Below are 19,701 nucleotides of genomic sequence, written 5' to 3'. Positions count from 1 at the left end.
TGGTGTCAGCCCAAACCCCAAAGCTGGGCTCCCTGCCCAGGAGACTGCTGAGGCCTGGTGCAGCAGAGGTGGACAGGCAGTACAGACCCAGGGGTGTCAGCCACCCAGCCCGGCCCCCAGCCCAGCCTCTGCACCCCCAGCCCAGCCTCTGCACCCCCAGCCCAGCCTCTGCACCCCCAGCCCAGCCTCTGCACCCCCAGCCTGGTCCACAGGGAAGGCAACTCAAGGAGGCCACTGGACAGTGCTACACACAGTAGGTGTCCGAGCCCACCCTCCTGCACTGTGCCACCTGACTGCCCGCAACCCAGCAGGCAGCCCTGGGGCCCTCTGCCCACTGGCTCTCACAAGCCCACTGCCCTCTGTGCAAGCCCACCGTGTCCAGGCTGGTTGCCCATGCTGGTCCCTCGCCGTTCCCTCACCCCAGGGCCTGCACCATGCGGAGGGTCCTCAGCTCTGCTCAGTCACAGCTGAAGTGTCAATCACACTGGAAAGTACAGCGACTCCTAGGCCATGTTGAACGACACCCCAGCCACCATGAGAGGACACGGCCGCAGCCAGGGCCTGGGCCTGCCGCTGACTCAGCAGCTCAGGAGGGAACACCCCAGTCATGCTCTAGGACAGTTGCGGGCACGGAGGCCTCTTGCCAGGAGCGTCCAGCCCAGGTCTCCAGGCACACCGGCCTTCACCAACACCCACCGGCACATGCTCCCCAGAGGAACAGCACAGCTGACTGGGGGGCAGGAGCCTCTGCCAGGCCAGCAGTGCGTGTACCCAAGGTGAACAGTGGGGATGGGGCACTCAGGCAGAGTCCCTGCAGCCCAGGCCGAGGGGCCAGGGCTGCACAGGACGCGCCAAGCTCCAGAGCCGCATGGAGAAGCTGGAGGGGCCCTGAGGGCCACAGGGGAACTGCCCCTTGCCAGCTCCACTGCCCGCTCAGAGTGGGAGCCACTAGTCTCCCAGTGGGCCGCTGAGGACCCCCCATATGGCCCGGCCTGAGCTTGGCCACAGGGACATGGGCTTCGGCCCGGGTCCAGCCCTGCCCGCTGGTTCCAGGGCAGGGGGAGCACACTATCACCAAGCACTCTGAGACCAGCCTGCTCCTGAAGCCCCAAGGAAAGGTGCACCATCCTGCCAGCACCTGTCCCCTGGGCTAACCCTGTCACATGCACTGGCCCTGAAGCACAGCCACCGGAGCAGTCCCCTCCCCCAGGGCGTGGCCCCAAGGACAGCTCCTGGCAGAGGAGCGGGCAGTGGGCAGCAGAAGCACAGGCGGGGCCCTCTGGCACAGACAACACACGCAAAGAAATGGCACATTTCAAAACTGCAATTAATTTCCTCTGCTCATTAGTCAATTGATTCAATTAACTGAGCCCTGAAAAAAAAAAGTGCAGACATCTCGTGTGCCTTCTCTGGCCACTGTGCCCGCCTGATGGTGTGATCTCCTGAGGGAGGACAGGGGCTCCTGGGCCTGAGCCAGGTCCCCAAGGCTGGGGCCCTGAAGGCACTCACCCCATCACAGAAAGGGCTCTGGGACCATCTCAGCCCTGCAGACAGCACAGGGAACCCAGGGAGACATGTGCCCTGGGCCAGAAGCAGCAGGGGAGGAGGAAGAAGGGTGTCCCGGCAGAGAGAAGAGCAATACCCAGAGGATGGGGAGGACAGGTATGTCCAGCATCCAGCAGAGGGGGATCTGGCCAGGCCTGGAAACAGGACAGGGCCCAGGACAGCACACAGACTGGATCCTGAGTCCACAGTGTCTCAGAACTGCATCACAGAGTCCAGCTCCTCACACGGAAAGATTCCTCTAAGTTAAAGCACAGGGGAGGCCTCGGGCCTGCTCTTAGGGGGCTCTGGCTGGGCATCTCAGAACCTTCAGGAGACCCCAGAGACATGGGACACCTTTGACACTGCCGTGACTTGTGGATCAGAGCCCTTCCAAGCAGCCTGGGACACATGGAGCCAGCATGGAGCCAGCACAGAGCCGGGGCGCAGCAGCTCAGCCCCTGGAAGGCCCCTGTTCCAGTCGCCCAGGAGGAGAGCAGGGAGCACCTGGCCACCCCACGGAGGCGGTGCTGGGAGCCTCGAGCAGCCTGCCCAGAAGTTCTCACCGTGCTTCACGCTTTGTTTTTACGTTTTCTGAACAGACGGCACAGATGGCTCCGCGGGGGAGCTGGTGCAGGGGTGGCTGGCGGCGGGCACACAGGGAAGTGCTCCCACGCACTCCTGGAGGCCCGGAAGAGGAAGGACATCCACTGTGCTTGCAGGGCCTCCTCCCCAGCTTGGGGCTCCCCAGGAGAGGCCCTGGCTGCCCGGGGCTCCAGGCCCAGATAGTGGGGAGATCATCCCAGGTGCAGCCAGGGCCCTTCCCTAGACTCCGGCTCGTCCCACCCCACATCCAGCCCCATGTCCAGCTGAACGTGGGAGAAGCTCTCCTGGCCCCTTCCCACCTAAAGGTGCCTGGGTGACCAGTGCCAGCCAGCAGAGGCCTCGCCCCACACTCCCCTGCTTTTCAGAGATGGAGGCTGAAGCTCTGAGGTGCCGGACTCTGCCACCTCCTGCCTCTGTCCCCGGGAAGGATAAGAATGGGCTCCGTGTCCTATGGCCCTAGGTCCCTGGGACAGAGGCCTCAGGGATACGGGACCTGACAGGGTCCATCCCTGGAGCCCCCCGGTTGGGGAGGACTGGCCCAGCAGGACAGGGTGGGGTGACCACCCTGAGACCCAGCCCCACAGCACAAGGACAGCCAGGGGACAAGGCCCGTGCTGGCTCACGTGCAGGGCTGCTGTCAGTGCAGCACCCTTCCCTTCCCCGGGGAGGGCACAGAGACCTCAGGAGGTACAGGGACCAGCGTGGGCGCCTCTGTGCTCAGAGCCTTCCAGAACCCCACAGTAGCCACCTCTGAGGGGACATCAGACTTGGGAGTTGGTGCTCTGCTCACCCAGGTGTGGCCAGGCAGCAGGACAGGAGCCAGCAAGGCCCACAGTCCAGCCAAGCCTGAGGGGACAGAAAGGAGCCGCCTCCAACAGAGAATGGTGGGGTTCCCGAGCCCAGACCGGAAGCACCAGGGGCTTCCCAACCCGTTATGGTCAATAGGTCCAACTCAATGCCTCCCTGGTCGCAGTCCCAAGGAGACCAGCACTACAAGCAACTGGTCCCTGGCCCCAGCCTCCCGGGCCTCAGATGGCCCTGGGCAGCCCCACTGACCCCTGGGGATCAGGCCACCCAGGACCCCCAAAACCAGGCACAAGAGGCCACGAGGGAGGCTTGGCCACAGCCCTTTGGGATCCAGAGCTCCAGAGCACATGGACCATCGTTCCCAGAGGAGACGGAGGGCTCCGGACACAGTCCGAGCTCAGGGTGGGGGTCCCCTCTTGACATGGCCTGAGTGCAAGGAGGCCCCAGCACAGAGCAGGAGACGCCCACCCCAGCCAGATGACAGCCATGTGGGCAGCTTGCAGCAGGGACCAACAGTGCAGGACTCAGGCGTGAGGGCAAGTGGGCCCCACCTGGTGAGGGACAGCCCCTCTTTTGTCCCCTCACCTCCCCCCACTGGTCTGCTGCAGCTGATGTTTCTGGAAAACCCAACAAAACCGCTGCCGCCTCATTCCGACCCCTCTCCTTGGCAGGGCTTGGCTGGGGGACAGAGCCCGAGGCTGTTCCAGTGGCCCGCAGACACGGCCCAGACCCCCACTGTGAAAACTGGGCTCCCGCCAGGCACCTTCCCAAAGACCAGCTCCAGATGGCGGGGCTCCACTCCCATCTGACACATGTAATGTAGTAAGACTGACCACAGGAACAGCAGGACAGGCCCAATCCAGCACCCTGCTCTACTCCCCAGCCCAGGGAGTGCCCTCAGGCTGCTGTGGGATGGGTGGGAGGGGCTGGCCGGAGGGCTAAGATCCTCAGCACTGTCCACTCCGCAGGGCACACAGTGTGCTCACAGGAGGAAGGTGCTCCATCCCCACTTTTCAGAAGGAAATGGAGGGTCTGAGCCAATGGCATGGCCCTGTTCTGGCACCCCTCTTCCAACAGATGCTGTGTTCTCACGGGGTCCCCTGCAGAAATTGCCCCTCAGAACAGGGCTCATTCCAATAAAGTTGTACCCCCTGGGCTGGGGGCTGGGAGCACTGCCGGGCGAGGTGGGGGTGAGCAGCCAAAGTCCCTTCCTCTGGCCCACACTCAGGGAGGCTCCCCAGGGACATCCTCCCGCCTTGTCCACTAAGTCGCAGCCGGCACTGCCGCCTGGAATCTAATTTCCCCTAATAAACTGCCCGGCTTGCAGGACCTCTGCCTCTCTGGCCTCAGGAGTGGGGAGGGCGGAGTGCTGACGGCCGCTCCGGGCACAAACCGGACATGAAGAATGGCTGCTGGGTCTGTGGCCAGGGAGGGGCAGCAGCCACACTCCGCTGTGGCCTTTCCCAAGCACACAATGCAGCTGTCCTGCCCACAGGCTGCGTGGGCCTGAGGCCTGGGGCACACCTCACACAGAGGTGCTCAGTGAGTGCCTGGGCCCCGCAGGTGCAGCTCAGGAACCCTCAGGCCCCACAAACACCCCTGGCCCACCAGCCCCCCATCCAGCCCTCCTCCCAGTGGCCTCTCCAGGAGAGGGGTTCAGAGGTACTTCCCCTGGGCCTCGGCTCCCTAACTACGCATCCTAGCAGAAACTCAAGGCTCACAGGGGCCACTGTGCTGCTACAGCAACCTGTGCCCTCCCCAGACAGGGTGGGTATCTGGTGCAGGCGGGGCCGGGGCTAGCAGGACACGCACCAGCTCAGCAGGTAGGGACGGCCTCCAGGTTTGGCGCCTGGGTCCCTGGAGACAGCAGCTCCATGCACTTAACCTGCTCCTTATTCACCACAGGTGCTGGATGAAGACCAGGGTGCACAGGGCAGGGCTGGCCTGGATGCTCTCCCCAGGTCCACCACCCTCTCCACCCAACACAGGTGGTCTGGACCCTCCCAGAGTTTCTCGGGCTCTTGCCTTCAACATGCTGTTCCTGTGTCTGCTCCACGGCCCCGTCAGGCCACCTGCATCCGCCACTGGACCACACTTCAATCCCAGAAGCACAAGCAGGCAGCCCTGCTCACACCCTTGCCCTGGCCTGGCCTCCCCACATGCCCACCTCTGCCCCTCACTCCCCTCCTGCTCTGAGCCTCACCAAGCCGACTCCCCGCCCAGGGCCTTTCCTTGCCTCTGGCTGCTGCCTGGAGTGCCCCTCTACGTGGGCACAGGAAGGCCTCCTCCTGGCTGCCGCCTTCCTTCCAGACTGATCCCACCCAGCACTGCCCAGTGCAGGTATGTGCTCACTCACCGTGGGCAGGGCCTCAGCCCTCTGCCTCCCCACCTGAGCACCTGAGCAGCAAGACCCTGCCCTGCCCAGGTGACTACAAGGTGCAGCCCAAGCCCAGCTGCAGCCAGGCCCCGTGAACAGGAAGTGGAGGGAGGTGGGACAGGGCCCGGGAGCCTGGCCAGCCCAAGCCTGCAATGGGCAGAAGCTTCTCACTGAAAACAGGGCACGTCCCCAGAGAAGCAGCGTACAACCAGAGTACCAGCACACCACCCACGGCAGCGCTGCCCACCGCAGCCCAGGACAGGGACAACCCATGTCCCCGGGCACAGGGGAGCCAGGCTCCAACACAACCACAGTGGGGACACTCTGCAGGGGCCCCACAGAGGGAGATGAGCACGACACACAGGACCGACTGGTCGGAACGTCCAGTCCAGGCCCATCCAGGAGGCAGGAAGGAGAGCACAGTGCTGGGGCCAGGTAGGAGCTGCGCAGTGATCACCGGTGGGGACAGGTGTCTGGATGGGGCAATGACAAAGTTCCCTGAGGGATGAGCGGGTGGCCCCAGGCTATGGAGCCATTCACTTCCCAAAGGCTGTCAGGAGACTTTCTCCTCCATTTTTAAAAACAGTCAAGGCCATAAACGCCACCCACAGCTGGGCCACTGCCCGCGTGCCAGCGGCTCTGGATGCTCTGTGCCCAGGCAACACCCACTACAGGTGTCACTGGGGGGTGTAGGAATGGCGCCCTAACTGAACAGGACGCCCGAGGACAGGCACACACGCAGGGTCCTGGCACGGCACCCTGACTCACACCCCACCTGACCCCAGTGTCTCAGGCCAAGCCATGGCACAGCCAGTCCAGGAGGAAAGCCTATGATGTGCCCTGAGCACGGGAAAAAGTAAGGGCCTGACGCCTCCTTGTCCAGATGTGCAGAGGGCTGCGGCCAGGAAACCCGTCAGGGAGGCCCAAGTGCTCCTTCCAGACTCCCCAGCATTTCCTGTCTCCTGCAAGGGGCCAGCGTGACTTCTGTAACCAGAAAAAACAGCCACAGCCAGGAGCTGCTGGGAGAAACGAAGCAAGGCTGGCCCCGGGGAACGCAGTGCCGCCTGCCCCCAGTGGTGCCCACCAGCAGCTCCGACCCACTCAGCACTCGTCAGAGGGCTGCCCCCACCAAGGCCCCTGTCATGGCCCCCAAGGTCCCCAGGACCTCCACCAGGCAGGTGAGCCACACACACTGGGGTTGGAGTGGGGCCTTCCACCCACAAGGAGGGCCACCTGGGCTCGGGACGAGGACCACGGAGGGCGCCCTCCTCCACTACGCCCAGCCCTACCTCCTACCTGGCAGGCCTGCCCATACCAGCCACCTGAGCAGGAGGAGAGGCGGCGGGGTCCAGAGCCCTCGGACGGTCCAGAGCCGTCTCCCCTCGGACACTTCTCCACAAACACACAATAGGCATCTGCAACTCTCCACATCTGGACCCAGAAAAACATTTTGGGACAAGAACATTCTGCAGTAGGCTGGCAGCTCCTAGGAACGGGCCCCAGGCCTGGACACGCGTGAAGAGGTCTGTGGGGGTCTCATGGCAGCACTTTCTTCACTGACGGAATCCCAGAGACAGCCTCTTTGTCTGCCAACAGGGGACTCTGGATATACCCTGGAACAGGGGTGCAGGGACCTTGGAGGGGCGCAGGTGGCTCCCCAAGCTCAGGGAAGGACAGACAAGAGGCTGTGGCAAGCACAGAGCTGTGTGCAGCATGAGGACCAGCACAATGCACCGCAGACCAGAGGCAAAGAACTTCTCTGGAAGAAAGAAGAAACCAGGAGCCACAGTGGACCTGGGCAGAAGACAGGAGGGGTATTGGGCTCACTGGAGATCGTTTTACGTACTCCAGAGTTTTCCCTGTGTGGTGTGTGTGTGGTGTGGGGTTCATGAGAATTTGATGTACTCTGAAAGGAGGGGACAAGAAGAGGATAGCCTCCCCCTACTACTGGCCCTAATAACCCACCTGGTCTACAAAGAGAACCCCAGACTGCCTCCCACCCCACCCTGGAGGCTCAGCGGCAAAAGCCCCACTGCCCTGGTCAGTCTCCTCCAGGGACACAAGCACAGGCAGGCTTAGTCCTGCCCCCGCCCTGGTCTGCTGCTCACGGTGGGTGGATGGGCTGCCCAGTCTCCAGCATGTCCCTCTCACCGCCCAGCTCGGGGTGTCTGCAGCCAGGCTCAGAGCCACCAGCAGGAGCAGGGCTGCAAGTGGAAGCCCTCCATTCCACAGCCCCTTTGAGTAGTTCTCTGCAGTTCTCAGTCCTGACCTTGCTCCTGGGCTTTTCCTCCCCAAACCTGGGGCCCCAGGAGGAACTGGGTCTTTTCCTCCTACTCACCCCATACATTTTCTTCCTAAATAGAAAAGCAGCTGTGAAGATTCAGGGTAAGGGCTCAGGGGTGGGACGAACCAGCAGGCCCTGGGCCAGGGTGGGCCAGGAGAGAACACAGCCCCTCCACAGACAGCAGGGCACCCAGAAAGGACCCTGCCTGTATCCCGGGCAGCTCAGAGCTCATGCAGCAGACCACGCATGAGGCAGTCGAAGCATCTCTGCAGACGCTGTTTCTAAGCAACTCCTGTTAGAATATTCTGGAACAACTGCTCTTTTGGACATTCAAAAATTCCCAGTCATCCTACAAGAGACGGAAGACCTGGTTTTGTTCCAGTGGGGTAACCAGCAGCACATCCCCCTCCTGTTTGGCAGCTGCTGTCCTCAGGCCTCACTCTTCTGCAAGAAGCTGCAGCTCTGCTGGAGGATGGGGAGGCTCAGAGCGCCCCCTAGTGGGCAGGTCTCTCCACCCCGGCTGAGGAGGGCCTGCTGCCCCAGGGGGCCCACTCCTTCGCCTTGGGCACCCTGGTTCCCTCGCAGCAAGAGGCACCTGGGGATGGGATGATGAAGGGAATGCAAATCTCCCAGAGGACATACTCCACAAGGCCACAACCTTGGACGCTGGCATGTCCTGGCCCCGGGCCCCACTGGCGATGCTCACACCTGCCCACTCTTTTTTATTTTGATTATTTTATTTATATTTTAGTTGTTGATGGACCTTTATTTTATTACTTTACTTATATGCAGTGCTGAGAATTAAACCCAGGGCCTCACAATGCAAGGCAAGTGCTCTACACTGAGTCACCACGCCAGCCCCCACCTGCCTACTCTTGACAGGAGCACATGTCCCGGTACTCAGAGAAGCAGGGCTCATGGACACAACAGGGACAGCAGGAGGGCCTGGCTGGCAAAGGGCAGGCCGCAGCACGCGGAGCATAAGTCTCCTGCAGCCCTGGCCTTCCACCCCTTCCCCAGGTCCAGCCAACTGCTTCAGCTGCCGTCGGGCAGGCCTCCTCCTCCACCCGGTGCCACACGTCACCACAAGCCAACGCTGTCTTAAGAAGCTCCCGGAGCTGTCAGCAAAGCATTGTCACCACAGCTGAGCTCCCGCCACGCAGGAAGCAGCCCTGCTTGGCAGGCGCCTGCACCTGGGGGCAGGCTCGTCCTAAGGTGGTGGCTCAGCCCTGCCAGCCAGCTACAGGGCTGTGGGGACACAGTCTGCACAGGAACCAAAAGTCCACAGGCTGGTCCTGCGAGGTCAGAGGGGCTCCCTGGCAAAACCTACCCACAATGGCACTTTTCAGGCCAAAACATGCTTCTCCATGCCCCAACCCAGAGGATGCAGGAACTTGGAGCCCAGCAGGAAGACGTATCCCAACACCCATCCTAGGGAAATGGCCAGAACCTGAGGCCAGCCCTGCTGGACAAACAAGCAGCTGGGTCAGGTCCAAATGTGTCTCTGAGCAAACAGCAGCCCAAACCAACCAACCCCTCAATGCTCACCATCACCCAGTGGGACCAGAACTCTCCAAAGATCAGGCTGAGGGGTGGAAGGCTGTGGGAGGCTGCTCAGAACAGGGCCAGCCATCATCCCTCCTGGCCCTCCACATCCCAACCAGGACAAGGTCCTCATTCTGCTGGGGGCCAGCCCAGCACTCCCACCAGCAGGTGCTTGGGGTCTCTCATCAAATGGACACTCTCATCCCAGACAGTGGTCAGCCAGGAGCACTCAGGCCAGCAGAGGTCCACTGTTTCATTCTTGGCGGGAAAACACTGAAGACGCTGTGTCCACTGTGGAACTCTGCCCAGGATCATGGGCGCTTCAGGACCATCCTGGGTTCGAGAACATTCAGAAGTAGAGACAGGCCCCCCGTCCACGTGGCCGGCATACGGGGGCCTCACGGGGGCCATGCAGGGTCCACATCAAAGGCCTCCAGGTGTGCTGGCTGTGCTGTGTGACCTCCTGAGTCTCTAGAAGCTGGCTGGAAAGTCTGACCCACCCTGACCCCCACACACATGTTCTCCCCACTCTAACTTATGAACCTGCCAGAGAGCTTCCTACCTGCAGTCAACTGTGTGTTCCAATCCTGTGCAAACTCAAGAACATTCAGAGGTTCCCTCCACAAGTAAGCAGAGAGGTTAAACATATCCCACCGTTCCGGAGTAATTCCACTTGAAAGAACTGGCGAGGATTGGAAATCCTGTGCAGAGGCCACGCAGTCGGACAAGCTCAGGCCCCCCAGAAATGCAGGTTCCCTGGAAACCACAACTCTGAGGCATTTTTGCCTTTGGGGAAATTTCCATAAGATTCTCAACTCCTCAGTCGATAGACACTTCCTCCCAGGAGAGCCGCAGCAAGGCCTGGGGCCTGGAGAAGTTGACAACACGCCATTCAGTGACTCTGGTCTCTTCCCAGCACACCGGGTGCTGGGTCAGCAGAGACCAGAGATCCTGCTCCTATAAGCGGCCACCTCTCCTGCGTGTGCTGCGTGCGGCCTGGCCTGCGGTTGCCCCTCGCAGGCAGCCAGATAGAGGACATGCAGACATGAGGGCCTGCATGTGGGGCTGAGGCTGTACCTCCTGCTGTGCGGGGCTTGCCCACCGCCACAGGCCTCAGAGCTAAAGGCAAGCGGGGCTGAGGGAGGGGGCCCAAGGGCAGCCTGGACTCAGCCCCACTGTTATCCTGGGCCAGGCAGAGGAAGGAGCCCCAGCTGGGTGCCCAAGAAGCGTCAAGCAAAGCCCTGACCCTGGGATCTGCTCTTGCTGTTGTGAATGGGAGATGAAGCTGGTGGGGCGTCCACAGCCACAGGCCTGGGACCCCAGAGGCCTCCACAGGGAATCGGGACACGGGGGATGGAGGAATTCGTGACCAGCCCAAGCGCTGAGCTGGTGCATTGGGTCCAGCCCCCAGGCACAGTACCTCCCAACTCCAGATGCTCCATCTGGCCTGTTCTGAGTGCCACTCTCCCAGGCCACCCGTGGTACAGGTGTCCTCGTCTCTGAGGTGGAGGCCTTGGGCAGGACAGGCTCTCTCAGCCTGTTTCCCACACACCCCTCTGGGGGGCTGGCTGGGGACCAGTGACTGCCCCTCAGGAGCAGCATGCCTGGCAGGCAGCCCAGGAAGGACTACCCTTTGCACTCAGGCTCCAAGAGGCCCTACAGTGCTGCGCAGACTGGAGCCCTTCGGGAAAGGGCTGGGGGCAGGTGTCCACCAGCTTGGAAGTGGCTCTGGAGACACACAGGTGGCGTGCGATGCGTCTGCCAGAGGCCTGTCAGAGTCCTATGGCTGATGAGCCTGACTGACCTTGCCCACCAAGCCCTGGGGCCAGAGAGCAGCTGCCTCTTCCCACCCTGGACAGCAGCTGTCCTTCAGGGGCCCAGCAAGGATGGCCAAGAGACTGACAGAGCTCCACCCCTTAGAAACCAGGCTTTGGTGGCTGAAGGCAGAAGGAAGTTGGCCCAAGGGGGCCCGACACTGCCAGATGTGGGACTAGCTTCCACTGTGAGCCACAGCCCTGTCCTCCACGGGCCATCCAGGGCCAAGGAAGGACTCGATCTTCATTATGAGTTAATGGACAAACCGAATGGCGTCTGATACATAACACGGGCCAGTCGTGCGAGGCCAGCAGGGGACATGAGGACTGGCCACCTGGTCAGGAAGCTCAGACCACCAGTCCTCCTGAGTCGGGAAGGGGCATGCTGGGCATGGAGGGTCCCACCCTGGAGACCTGGGCAACAGCCATACCAGATGTCCCACCTGGCACAATGGGTCTGAAGGCACCTGCAGAGGGTGGACAACCCCTCTCAGTGGGTCTTCACAAGGCCCAAGAGACAGGGAGAGGAGGCACCCCCTTTACCAACAAGAAGATGGAAGCCTGCAGAGGTTGAAAGCAGACCCTAGTGTGTGGCCTGGCACCTCCCAGAGGCCCTGTTCTTAGACACTCTCCCTCCTGCCTACCCCCTGCCAGAGGAAATCTCCCTGCCAGAAAGGCACCGCTTCCCATCAGCCTCCCCTGCCAGGGAGCCCCGGAAGCCCCATGCCTCAGTGAGGGAGCCCAGCAGAGGCCTGAAGCAGGCTAGAGCGGCTGCCTGGGGAAGGTCTCACCCCCAGCGCCCCCAGCTGCATGGCAGAAGCTGCTCTCTGAAGGGGATGGTCCTGACTCGGGGCTTTCCAGAGGAGACGACCCACAGACCCCACAGCCTGCCACTCACCCAGGATGCTGCAGCTCTAAGGAAGGACCCAGGGATGGGACCCACACAGGGCTCCTGACCCAAAGGGGACCCTGAGGAAATGCTGATACTGCATGGGGGACTCTGTCCCGTCCACACCCCAGAAGTCTTCTCTGGCCACGACCTGGATGGCCAGAGCCGGTCCCACAGAAGCCTTTGAACCCCAGACAGGCAGGGAGCAGGGTGCTGCTGGACTCATAAGGACAGGCGCTGGACCCTGCCTGGACCCTGCCTGGACTCTAGACTGAAGAAGCAGATCCCTCTCACTGAGCAGCACCAGCACTGCCTGCTGGGGGCCTGAAGGCAGCGGGGTTCCCTCTAGGGGTCTTCCTCCTGTCCCAGAACCACATTCTAGCACCCACACAGGCAGCACACCCTTCGCAGCCCAAGCAGGCAGCTGGCCCAAGACTTCCCAGAATCCGCTCCTCACTCCAGACCCAAAATGCTTCTTCCACACAAAATGGCCGAGTCTCGGGCTCTTTCCTGTCCCTGGCTTGGCTGGAAGGGGAGAGCAAGCACCCTCACACTGGAGGCTCTGCTCACTACCTACACACACTCCCACACGCACTTGCACACCCAGCAACTCCCACAATACCACACTCAGAACAGGCAGCCCCCCCCCAGCCTGCGCCAGGCCCCACAAGAGGGGCATAGCCAGGTCCTGGGTGGGCCTCCTCCCAGGCTCTGAATGTGCAGGGGGGCACCGGCTGCTGTGCAAAGACTGTGCTCAGTGTGAGGATCAGGGATGAGGGCTGGCACCAGTGGGGCACTGGCCCAGGGCTTGGGCTGGTGAAGTTAGACCCCTCCCCATTTCAACAACCCAGAAGCTCCCATGGAGAGTGAGAAGTTGGAAGGATGGCCAAGGAGAGGCCAGCCCCGCCGCACCGCTTGGTTGCGTGGGGGCCCAGCTGCAGAGCCCCCCCAGAGTCTTCTGGACCCAGGACCACGCAGCCCTCCTTCCCCGCCGGCCCTTTGTTCCGTGAGCGAGCCGGGCTGTGGGGAGGGGCCTCCCGCTAAGGGGGGCTGGGGCGCCAGCGCAGCTCGTCCTGCGGGGGAGGGGCTGGTGCAATTCAGCTGGGCGCCTCCGCCCCACCTGAACCGCCCTGACCCCGAATTTCTTCCAGACTGCTTTCCAAAATCACTCTCTGATCTCTGCCCTTCGCTTAACCAAGGGACGCAGTGCCCTGACCCAGACCCCTGGCACACGCGAGACTCGTGTGGGCATGCGGACACACACACAGGGGACTCTCCATCCACGGCAGCTCCACGCCCGCAGTCCGCCCGCGGCCGAGCCGGGGTCGCCCCCAGCCTGCTGTGCGCAGCGCCCCGCCGGACACTCACACGTAGGCGTGGTAGATGAATGCCCAGCCACGGGGCCGCTCCAGCACGTTGTAGAGGAAATTCTGCAGCTTGCGGTAGAAGGCGTTGCGCTTGGGGGGCTTCCCGGCACCTGCGCCGCCCGCGCGCGGCTTACTAAGAATGCTGCCGCGCTTGGGGGCCTCGGAGCCGGCGATGAGCAGAGCGCCGTCCCTAGTGGAGTCGGGCGCGCCGGGGTCCAGCCCCACGAAGCCCACTTTGAGCTTTTTCTCCCCGCTAGGGCCGGGGTACACGCCACCGTTGCGCGACTTCTGCACCATGGTGCCGGGTGGCGCCCCGGCCGGCCGGGCGTGGGCTCAGCGGGGGCGACGTGCTGGGGGAGGCGCAGGCCCCAGGCCAGGCCCTCGGCCTTGGAGCCGCATGGCCCAGGCGGCAGAAGCGGCGGCAGCGGCTCGCGCTCCTGCCGGTCCCGGCCGCGCGCGGGGACGCTGCGGCCACCTCGCTCCGCGCGCGCCTCGGTGCCCGGCCCGCGGCCGCGCCGGCTCCGCCTGCTGCCTCGCCCCGCCCCCCGTTAACTCCTGCGACACCGCGCGGCAGCGCCCTGGAAGGGAAGAAAGGAAGGGAAGGGCCACTCTGGGTCTCAAGGACTCTTCTCTCCCTATCAACCCGCCATGTGCGCATTGATAGGGATTCCAGCCCCGCGGTCACTCTTGAGGCAAACGGGGCCATGTAAGCTGGCCATCTGACCAGGCCTGAGCTCTCCCTGGGATCCCAAAGTGGTGCCAAGCGCCTGACCCTGGTTGGACTCCTGCCAGCTGGGTTCCAGGGTGGACACCTCCGGTGGAGGAGGGTACTGGCTCTTGCCAAATTCTGATTTGATCTGCTCCCTGGGCTGAATCGGTCTCAGCCGGCTTCAGGGTGGATGGGGCACTTGGAAGCCAACTCCTCACTGGGATGTGCAAGGAGAATGGGGGGACTCTTCCTGAGAGGTCGCCTGGGTGGGACCTGGAGAAGGGTCCTGGAAGGGAGGCCCTCTAGGAAAAGGAGTGGGAGGAGCAGTCAGAGTATCCAGGCCTTAGAGAATCACCCCTGGAGGGCCTGGAAATCCCCAGGGGACCTGGACTTTGCAGACTCAGAGGGTCCTGCCACAGGGCAGGGAGCTGGTGCCTTGAGGCCCAAGCCAACACAGGCCAGTGGGGGACACTAGTGTCTAGTGCAGGACAAAAGAGGGTAGGCTCTGGTCAGAGGCAGGAGGATGCCCCCTTTCAGGGAGGAGTGGGCAGAAGTAGCTTCCCTTTCCACAGGTCAGGGGGTGTCCCAGGAGAGGGCCCTCTGGAACCTGCAGCAGGGATGCCAAGGGACCCATTTCTCAGACCCTGAAGCTCCTGCGCATCGTGCCAGCTCCTCACCAAGTGCCCACTGGAGCTTTCCTCTGCACCTGGGGGTCTGGCTCCACCAAGCCTCTTCCCATCTCCATCCCACCCCAGCACCACGTGTTGTGGCCAGAGAAAGCTCCTCTTGAGTAGCAGTACTTAAGTACCTTGCTTATAAAATGGCAATAGACCCCATACTGAGTCAGTCCTTTAGTTTCCAGAGCTCATGGCTATAGAGCCTGGTTTTTTTTTGTTGTTGTTGTTGTTGTTGTTGTTATTGTTGTTGTTGTTGTTGTTTGTTTGTTTTCAATTAGGTTGAAAATACATGGTGGGCACAGCGCTAACTTGTCAATTATCTAGAATGTTGGACTGGAGCTTCTGCAGGCAGATGTGCATACCGTGCCTAGGACAAGCCAGGGCACAAGCCCTGCCTCCCTGCCTCCAGGCCCAAGCATCAGCCATGATCAGTAAGTGGCTTGCCCCCCTCCAAGCCTACAAAGCCACTCAGGAAAGGTTAAGGGAAGAGGCCCAGCCCAGTTGGCTCAGGGTAAGGAAGGGACTTCGAGTCCCAGATGAAGCAGGTGCCACCCCATCCCCCTGCACATGCTAGCTGGCCTTGCCATTTGCCCTTGGGTCACCCTCATTCTCCCTCTGCAAAAGACCAAACAAATGTGAAAACCAAGGGAGGCCTGGGATGCCCCCTCCTTCTGGGGGAAGCCCCATGCTTGATTCTCCTGGGAGCAACTCTCAGGCTTGAAGTCAGACCAAAGTGGGACTGCTTCACAGAGGAGAGAGGCGTCTCAGGTGTCATTTTAGCAGATGCATAGCCCTTAGATGAGAGCAAACCTAAAGGCTCTCTGGGGTCCCAGGACATTGGAAGGGACACCTGCTCATCTCAGCTTTAGCAGAAAGGGAGAACACAACCTTGAAGTTAAGGAGACATCAACTGCCCCCCAGTCTTATGGGGGGCTGAAAGTGGGGTTCCTCTCACAGGGAGGCTGGAGGGACCTTCTCAGCGTGCAACATATCTTTGCCTCCACAGCCGTCTGTGGTCTTCTCCACCAATGGTGTCTGCTCCAACAGCTTTGCTGCATCTCAGAAGGTTCCAGAAAGTGAACCCTGTAGCAAGACTTGGAATCCTTTGTCTCCTCAATTTAGGATGTCCTTCAACACACTGGCTCATTGATCATTTATGTCTTCAATGCTGTGCCTTACATTCTTGGCAGTGCCCACCACCATGCCCCCCAACCTGTACCCAGTGAACAGGGTCACAGAAGCTCCCAGTTAGGGAAAATTTCATGCATGCAACAGGAATTCCACTTCATTTAAGAATAGATGGAGGGCTGGGTTATGGCTCAGAGGTAGAGCGCCTGCCTGGCACGTGTGAGGCACTGGATTTTATCCTCAGCACCACATAAAAATAATAAAACACAGGTTTTTTAAAAAATAATAATAAGGTGTTTTATCTTATGATGAAACTTAAATTTAAAAAAAAAAGATGGGAAAAGCTTTCAGGCTCAAGCCATCTTTGCCAAGACTGCATCGACAGAATTCCAGAGCAGAAGAGTTCAGAGATTCCAATTCAGGACGCCCCACTCCCGCTGGGAGAGAGCGCTTGCCAGCAGCAGGCGGAAGGCCCTGCAGCCACGCCAGGCGCTGTCCTTTCAGCACCTCGGATGCTACCCAGTCTCCCAGAACCTTCCAAGCCCAGCCCATGCCTCGTGCCTTCTCCTCTGGGCAGGCAGCGGTGGGACTCCTCCTGTCCTCACCTCACTGAACTGCCCTCAGCAGCCAGAGAAGGTGAACCATGGACATGGCTGCTGCCATAGATCCTTCCTGTACATTCTTTCCCCATCATAAAATGTACCAGTAGAGGCTATGACCACCTGCCACCCAGCCGAGCTATCCCTGGCTTGTGCCTGTCTTGCCCAGTGTCCCCCACAGCCTGGCACAGACAGGGACCTGTGATGGGTTGATATTGTGGCTGCTTATGGTGGAAGTCAAATTGAAGCCCATCTGGATCATTCCTCCTTGGAGAGGCTGCGTGGTGAGCCTCCCTCTCCTCATGGTGCAGGTAGGGACAGGCCTGCTACCTCCCCTAAACCCACTGCTCTGCTGCTGCTCAGGCTGATATGCAACCCTGGAAGTCAGGACTCTGGCCTGGCAGACACGGAGCACAGAGGAAGTCGGTGGGTCAGCTGTCCCCGTAGCCTAGCTGCAGCACAGCAAGGGAGAGAACCCAGGGAGTTTCCGTAGACTGTGTGCAGGAGAAAGTGCCTGAGCACCACCCCACAAGGAAGCCCTCACTGTCACAGGGATGGCAGCCACACCAGGTGTCCGCCCACCTGAGTCCTGTGGGCCAGTGACCTGCACAGACAACAGCACACTCAACAGTGAGAAGTAGTCTCCCACTTCACTTCAGTCCCCACTCTGTCTCCTCCCAGAAGACAAGGAGAGCCACGGCCCTGGGTGTCAGAGGAGCAGCTGGAGCAGACTCACCAGCCCAGAAACAAGACCAACTCTGAAGAACGAGAAGGGACAGGTTCTCACGGCTGAGCCTGCCAGGGCTGCTATTGTTGTAATCCTACAGCTTGGACCACAGGAAGTGCCCTCCTGGGCAGAGAGGGCCAGCTCCCCACCCGGACAAGAGTTTTCCTCCAAGGAGGAGGAAGAGTTGTGTGTCTGGGGACGGGCGGGGCAGGGGGGGTAAACATCTCACACTAATGCTTATTGACTAAAATCAATAGAAATTTAATTTATAGTTTTTTTAAAAGGACTAGAGCTCTAAACAAGCTCCGCAGCCCCCGGCAAACCAGCTAATGTGGTAGAGCAAGGGAATGGACCTGCCAATGCCTGACTGTCAGAGACCTATTGTCAGTGGCAGCTGGAGACGGCATAGGGTTAGGATGGCCCTGGGAGTGTCCTGGGATGGAGCTTCCCACAGGGCACTCCCCACAGTGGCTCTCATCCTGAAACCCATCTTGTTGGTGGTGATCCAGAGTTTCGCACCTGGCACCCATGTGCCTGCCTTTACCACACCTCCAGACAGAAGCAGCTGTAAAACTGTCCCCGTTTTGCTGCAGATAAAATGTGAGGGCATAGAGCCTGTGGCTCTGCAGGCGTGACCCAGACCCTTGTGCAGTTCCCTGGCACTCTGACACTACCTGAACGCTTTCCAGACCACACCCACTTGCCTGCAAGATGCAACCAGCACGGCTCTGGACCCTTCCGACCTCTGCCCCTGGCTCCCACTCACCTGGTGCCCCCCTCGCCAGTGGGCAAGCTTTCATGGACGCATCCCTCTGCCCAGAATGCTGCTGCCTCTCCTGGTCTGGGGTGGACAGCGTGGGCACCCCCCACCCAGCTCCATCTTCCGGGTATGGGGTTGTGTAGAGCTAGCCTCCGCCACAGAGGAGCCCTTGAAGTGCAGCCCAGCCCACAAGAGGGGCTCAGCAGGCAACTCACATGAACTGCCACTTTGACCTGGGCTGATGTCACCCAGAGCCTCTGTCACCATGGATGATGAGAGGCCCAGCACTGGTGTGGCTCAGGGGCTGCTGGGTAGACCCTGGGAGGATGTGGGCAGCTAGAACTCAGGGCCGTGGAGACAGTCTCCTGCTGGCAGAGTGGTCAGCTGCCTGCCCACGCACAGGCTGTGGGCACCTATGCCCTGCCTGCCCGCCCAGTTCACTGGAGCTCGTTGCTTGGCCAAACGTCCTGCAGGCCTTGGGCAGAAAGCCAGCCAGCCTGAGGCAGGGCCCAGGGGCTGTCAGAGTTCCTGCCCCACCCAGGCCCTCACCCTGGACAAGGTCACCACATGCCACAACAAGCAAATAATTCAGATAGGCTGACCAGCAAGACAGGGACATGTCAGGAGCCCAGGGCCTTGCTGGGCAGCTTCGCCAGCCAACTCCAGGATTCCGTTCCAGCCTCCAGCAGCTTGTCTTCCGGGTCACAAAGTACAGCCTGGGGGCAGATGCCACGGGCTTGTCTGGGTCACTGTCCAGATCCTGCACTGGACTCCATGTTTGGGTCCCCAAAACTCATCTGTTGAAGTCCTGACCCAAGTGATGGCAGGAGGTGGGCCCCTGTGGGGGAGTGGCTCATGAGGTAGGGCCCCAGGAAGGGGTCTGCGCCCTCTCTCTCTCTCTCTGCTGTCTGCCACTCAAGGCCACAAGAAGGGTTGGCAAGCCTGGAGGCCAACCTCACCCCATCCAGCCTCGGGACCTCGCCCTCAGACTTGTGCCTCCAGAACTGTGAGGGATACATCCCAGGGTTCCTCCTCGGCACCTCTGAGGGAACCTCACGGTACCCCTCTGAGCAGCGGATTCACCACATGCCTCCCAGATCAGCTGGGGAAGTAGCCCAGCCACATCCAGCTCTCAGCAGCAGGAAGCAGGACACAGCAGACCTCCCTCCCTGCGGCCACACACCCTCCTCCTCTTAGGCCTTCCCAAGGTCCCACTTGAAGAGAGAACTGTGCCTATCCCTATGCCCGATGGCCTGCCTCGACCCCTACTAGTCTCCACCTAATCACTCCTGCTGCCGACCCCCTGGAGATGATGTCCATGTAGGCTAGTCGTCCATACCAGGCCAGTTCTACTCCAGGGGACATCTGGCAATGGCTAGAAATATACCTGGTTGTCAAGACTTGGGGGGTAGGTCCTGTGGGCATCCAGTGGGTAGCGGACAGGGGTGCTGCTCAACATCCTGCGTGACAGGACGCCCTCCCCACCCTACAGAGTTATCCAGCTGAGATGTCAAGATGTGTAAGCTAACCATGCCCTTTCTTAAGATGCACACACCTGTCGTAGCATTCACAGCTTAGTAGTAAATGGCATAAGTAAACAGATTTTCTCCCATAACTCCTGAGAACACCCAAGCCAAGGGGTAGGACTCTTCATGGGAAAGAAGCTGGAGGCAGACGGGTAAGGTGCCCAGGAGGGGCGTAGGGCAGGCAGGCATCTGCCACCAGTGTGAGGAGGGCCGAGTGAGAGGTCAGCCTAGAGAGTGTGGCTCCCGAGTTGTTGGCCTCATGGGGGTGCGCCTCGGGCCACCTCAGGGCAGTGGAGCTGTTCCTCTGTTTCATAATGTTGAGTTTAATTCACACATGACCTTGG

The 19,701-nt window shown here is 60.8% G+C and overlaps 1 protein-coding gene across 4 annotated transcripts in view; it reads right to left on the bottom strand.

Annotated features, from left to right (window-relative positions):
- KCNQ2 (potassium voltage-gated channel subfamily Q member 2) overlaps positions 1–13,749 on the bottom strand; it is a 48,863-nt gene extending 35,114 nt beyond the window's left edge. For all 4 annotated transcript variants that reach the window (XM_081290827.1, XM_081290825.1, XM_081290826.1 and 1 more), the window contains exon 1: positions 13,233–13,749. In XM_081290827.1, the coding sequence (XP_081146953.1) occupies positions 13,233–13,528 (296 nt within the window). In that variant the 5' untranslated portion in view covers positions 13,529–13,749. The remainder of the gene's footprint in view (positions 1–13,232) is intronic.
- Between the last annotated feature and the right edge of the window lie 5,952 nt (positions 13,750–19,701).

This window comes from Spermophilus citellus (genome assembly GCF_964194105.1).
Source record: "Spermophilus citellus genome assembly, chromosome: 4".
Lineage (NCBI taxonomy): Eukaryota > Metazoa > Chordata > Mammalia > Rodentia > Sciuridae > Spermophilus > Spermophilus citellus.
This window is presented reverse-complemented; position numbering and strand designations above follow the sequence as displayed.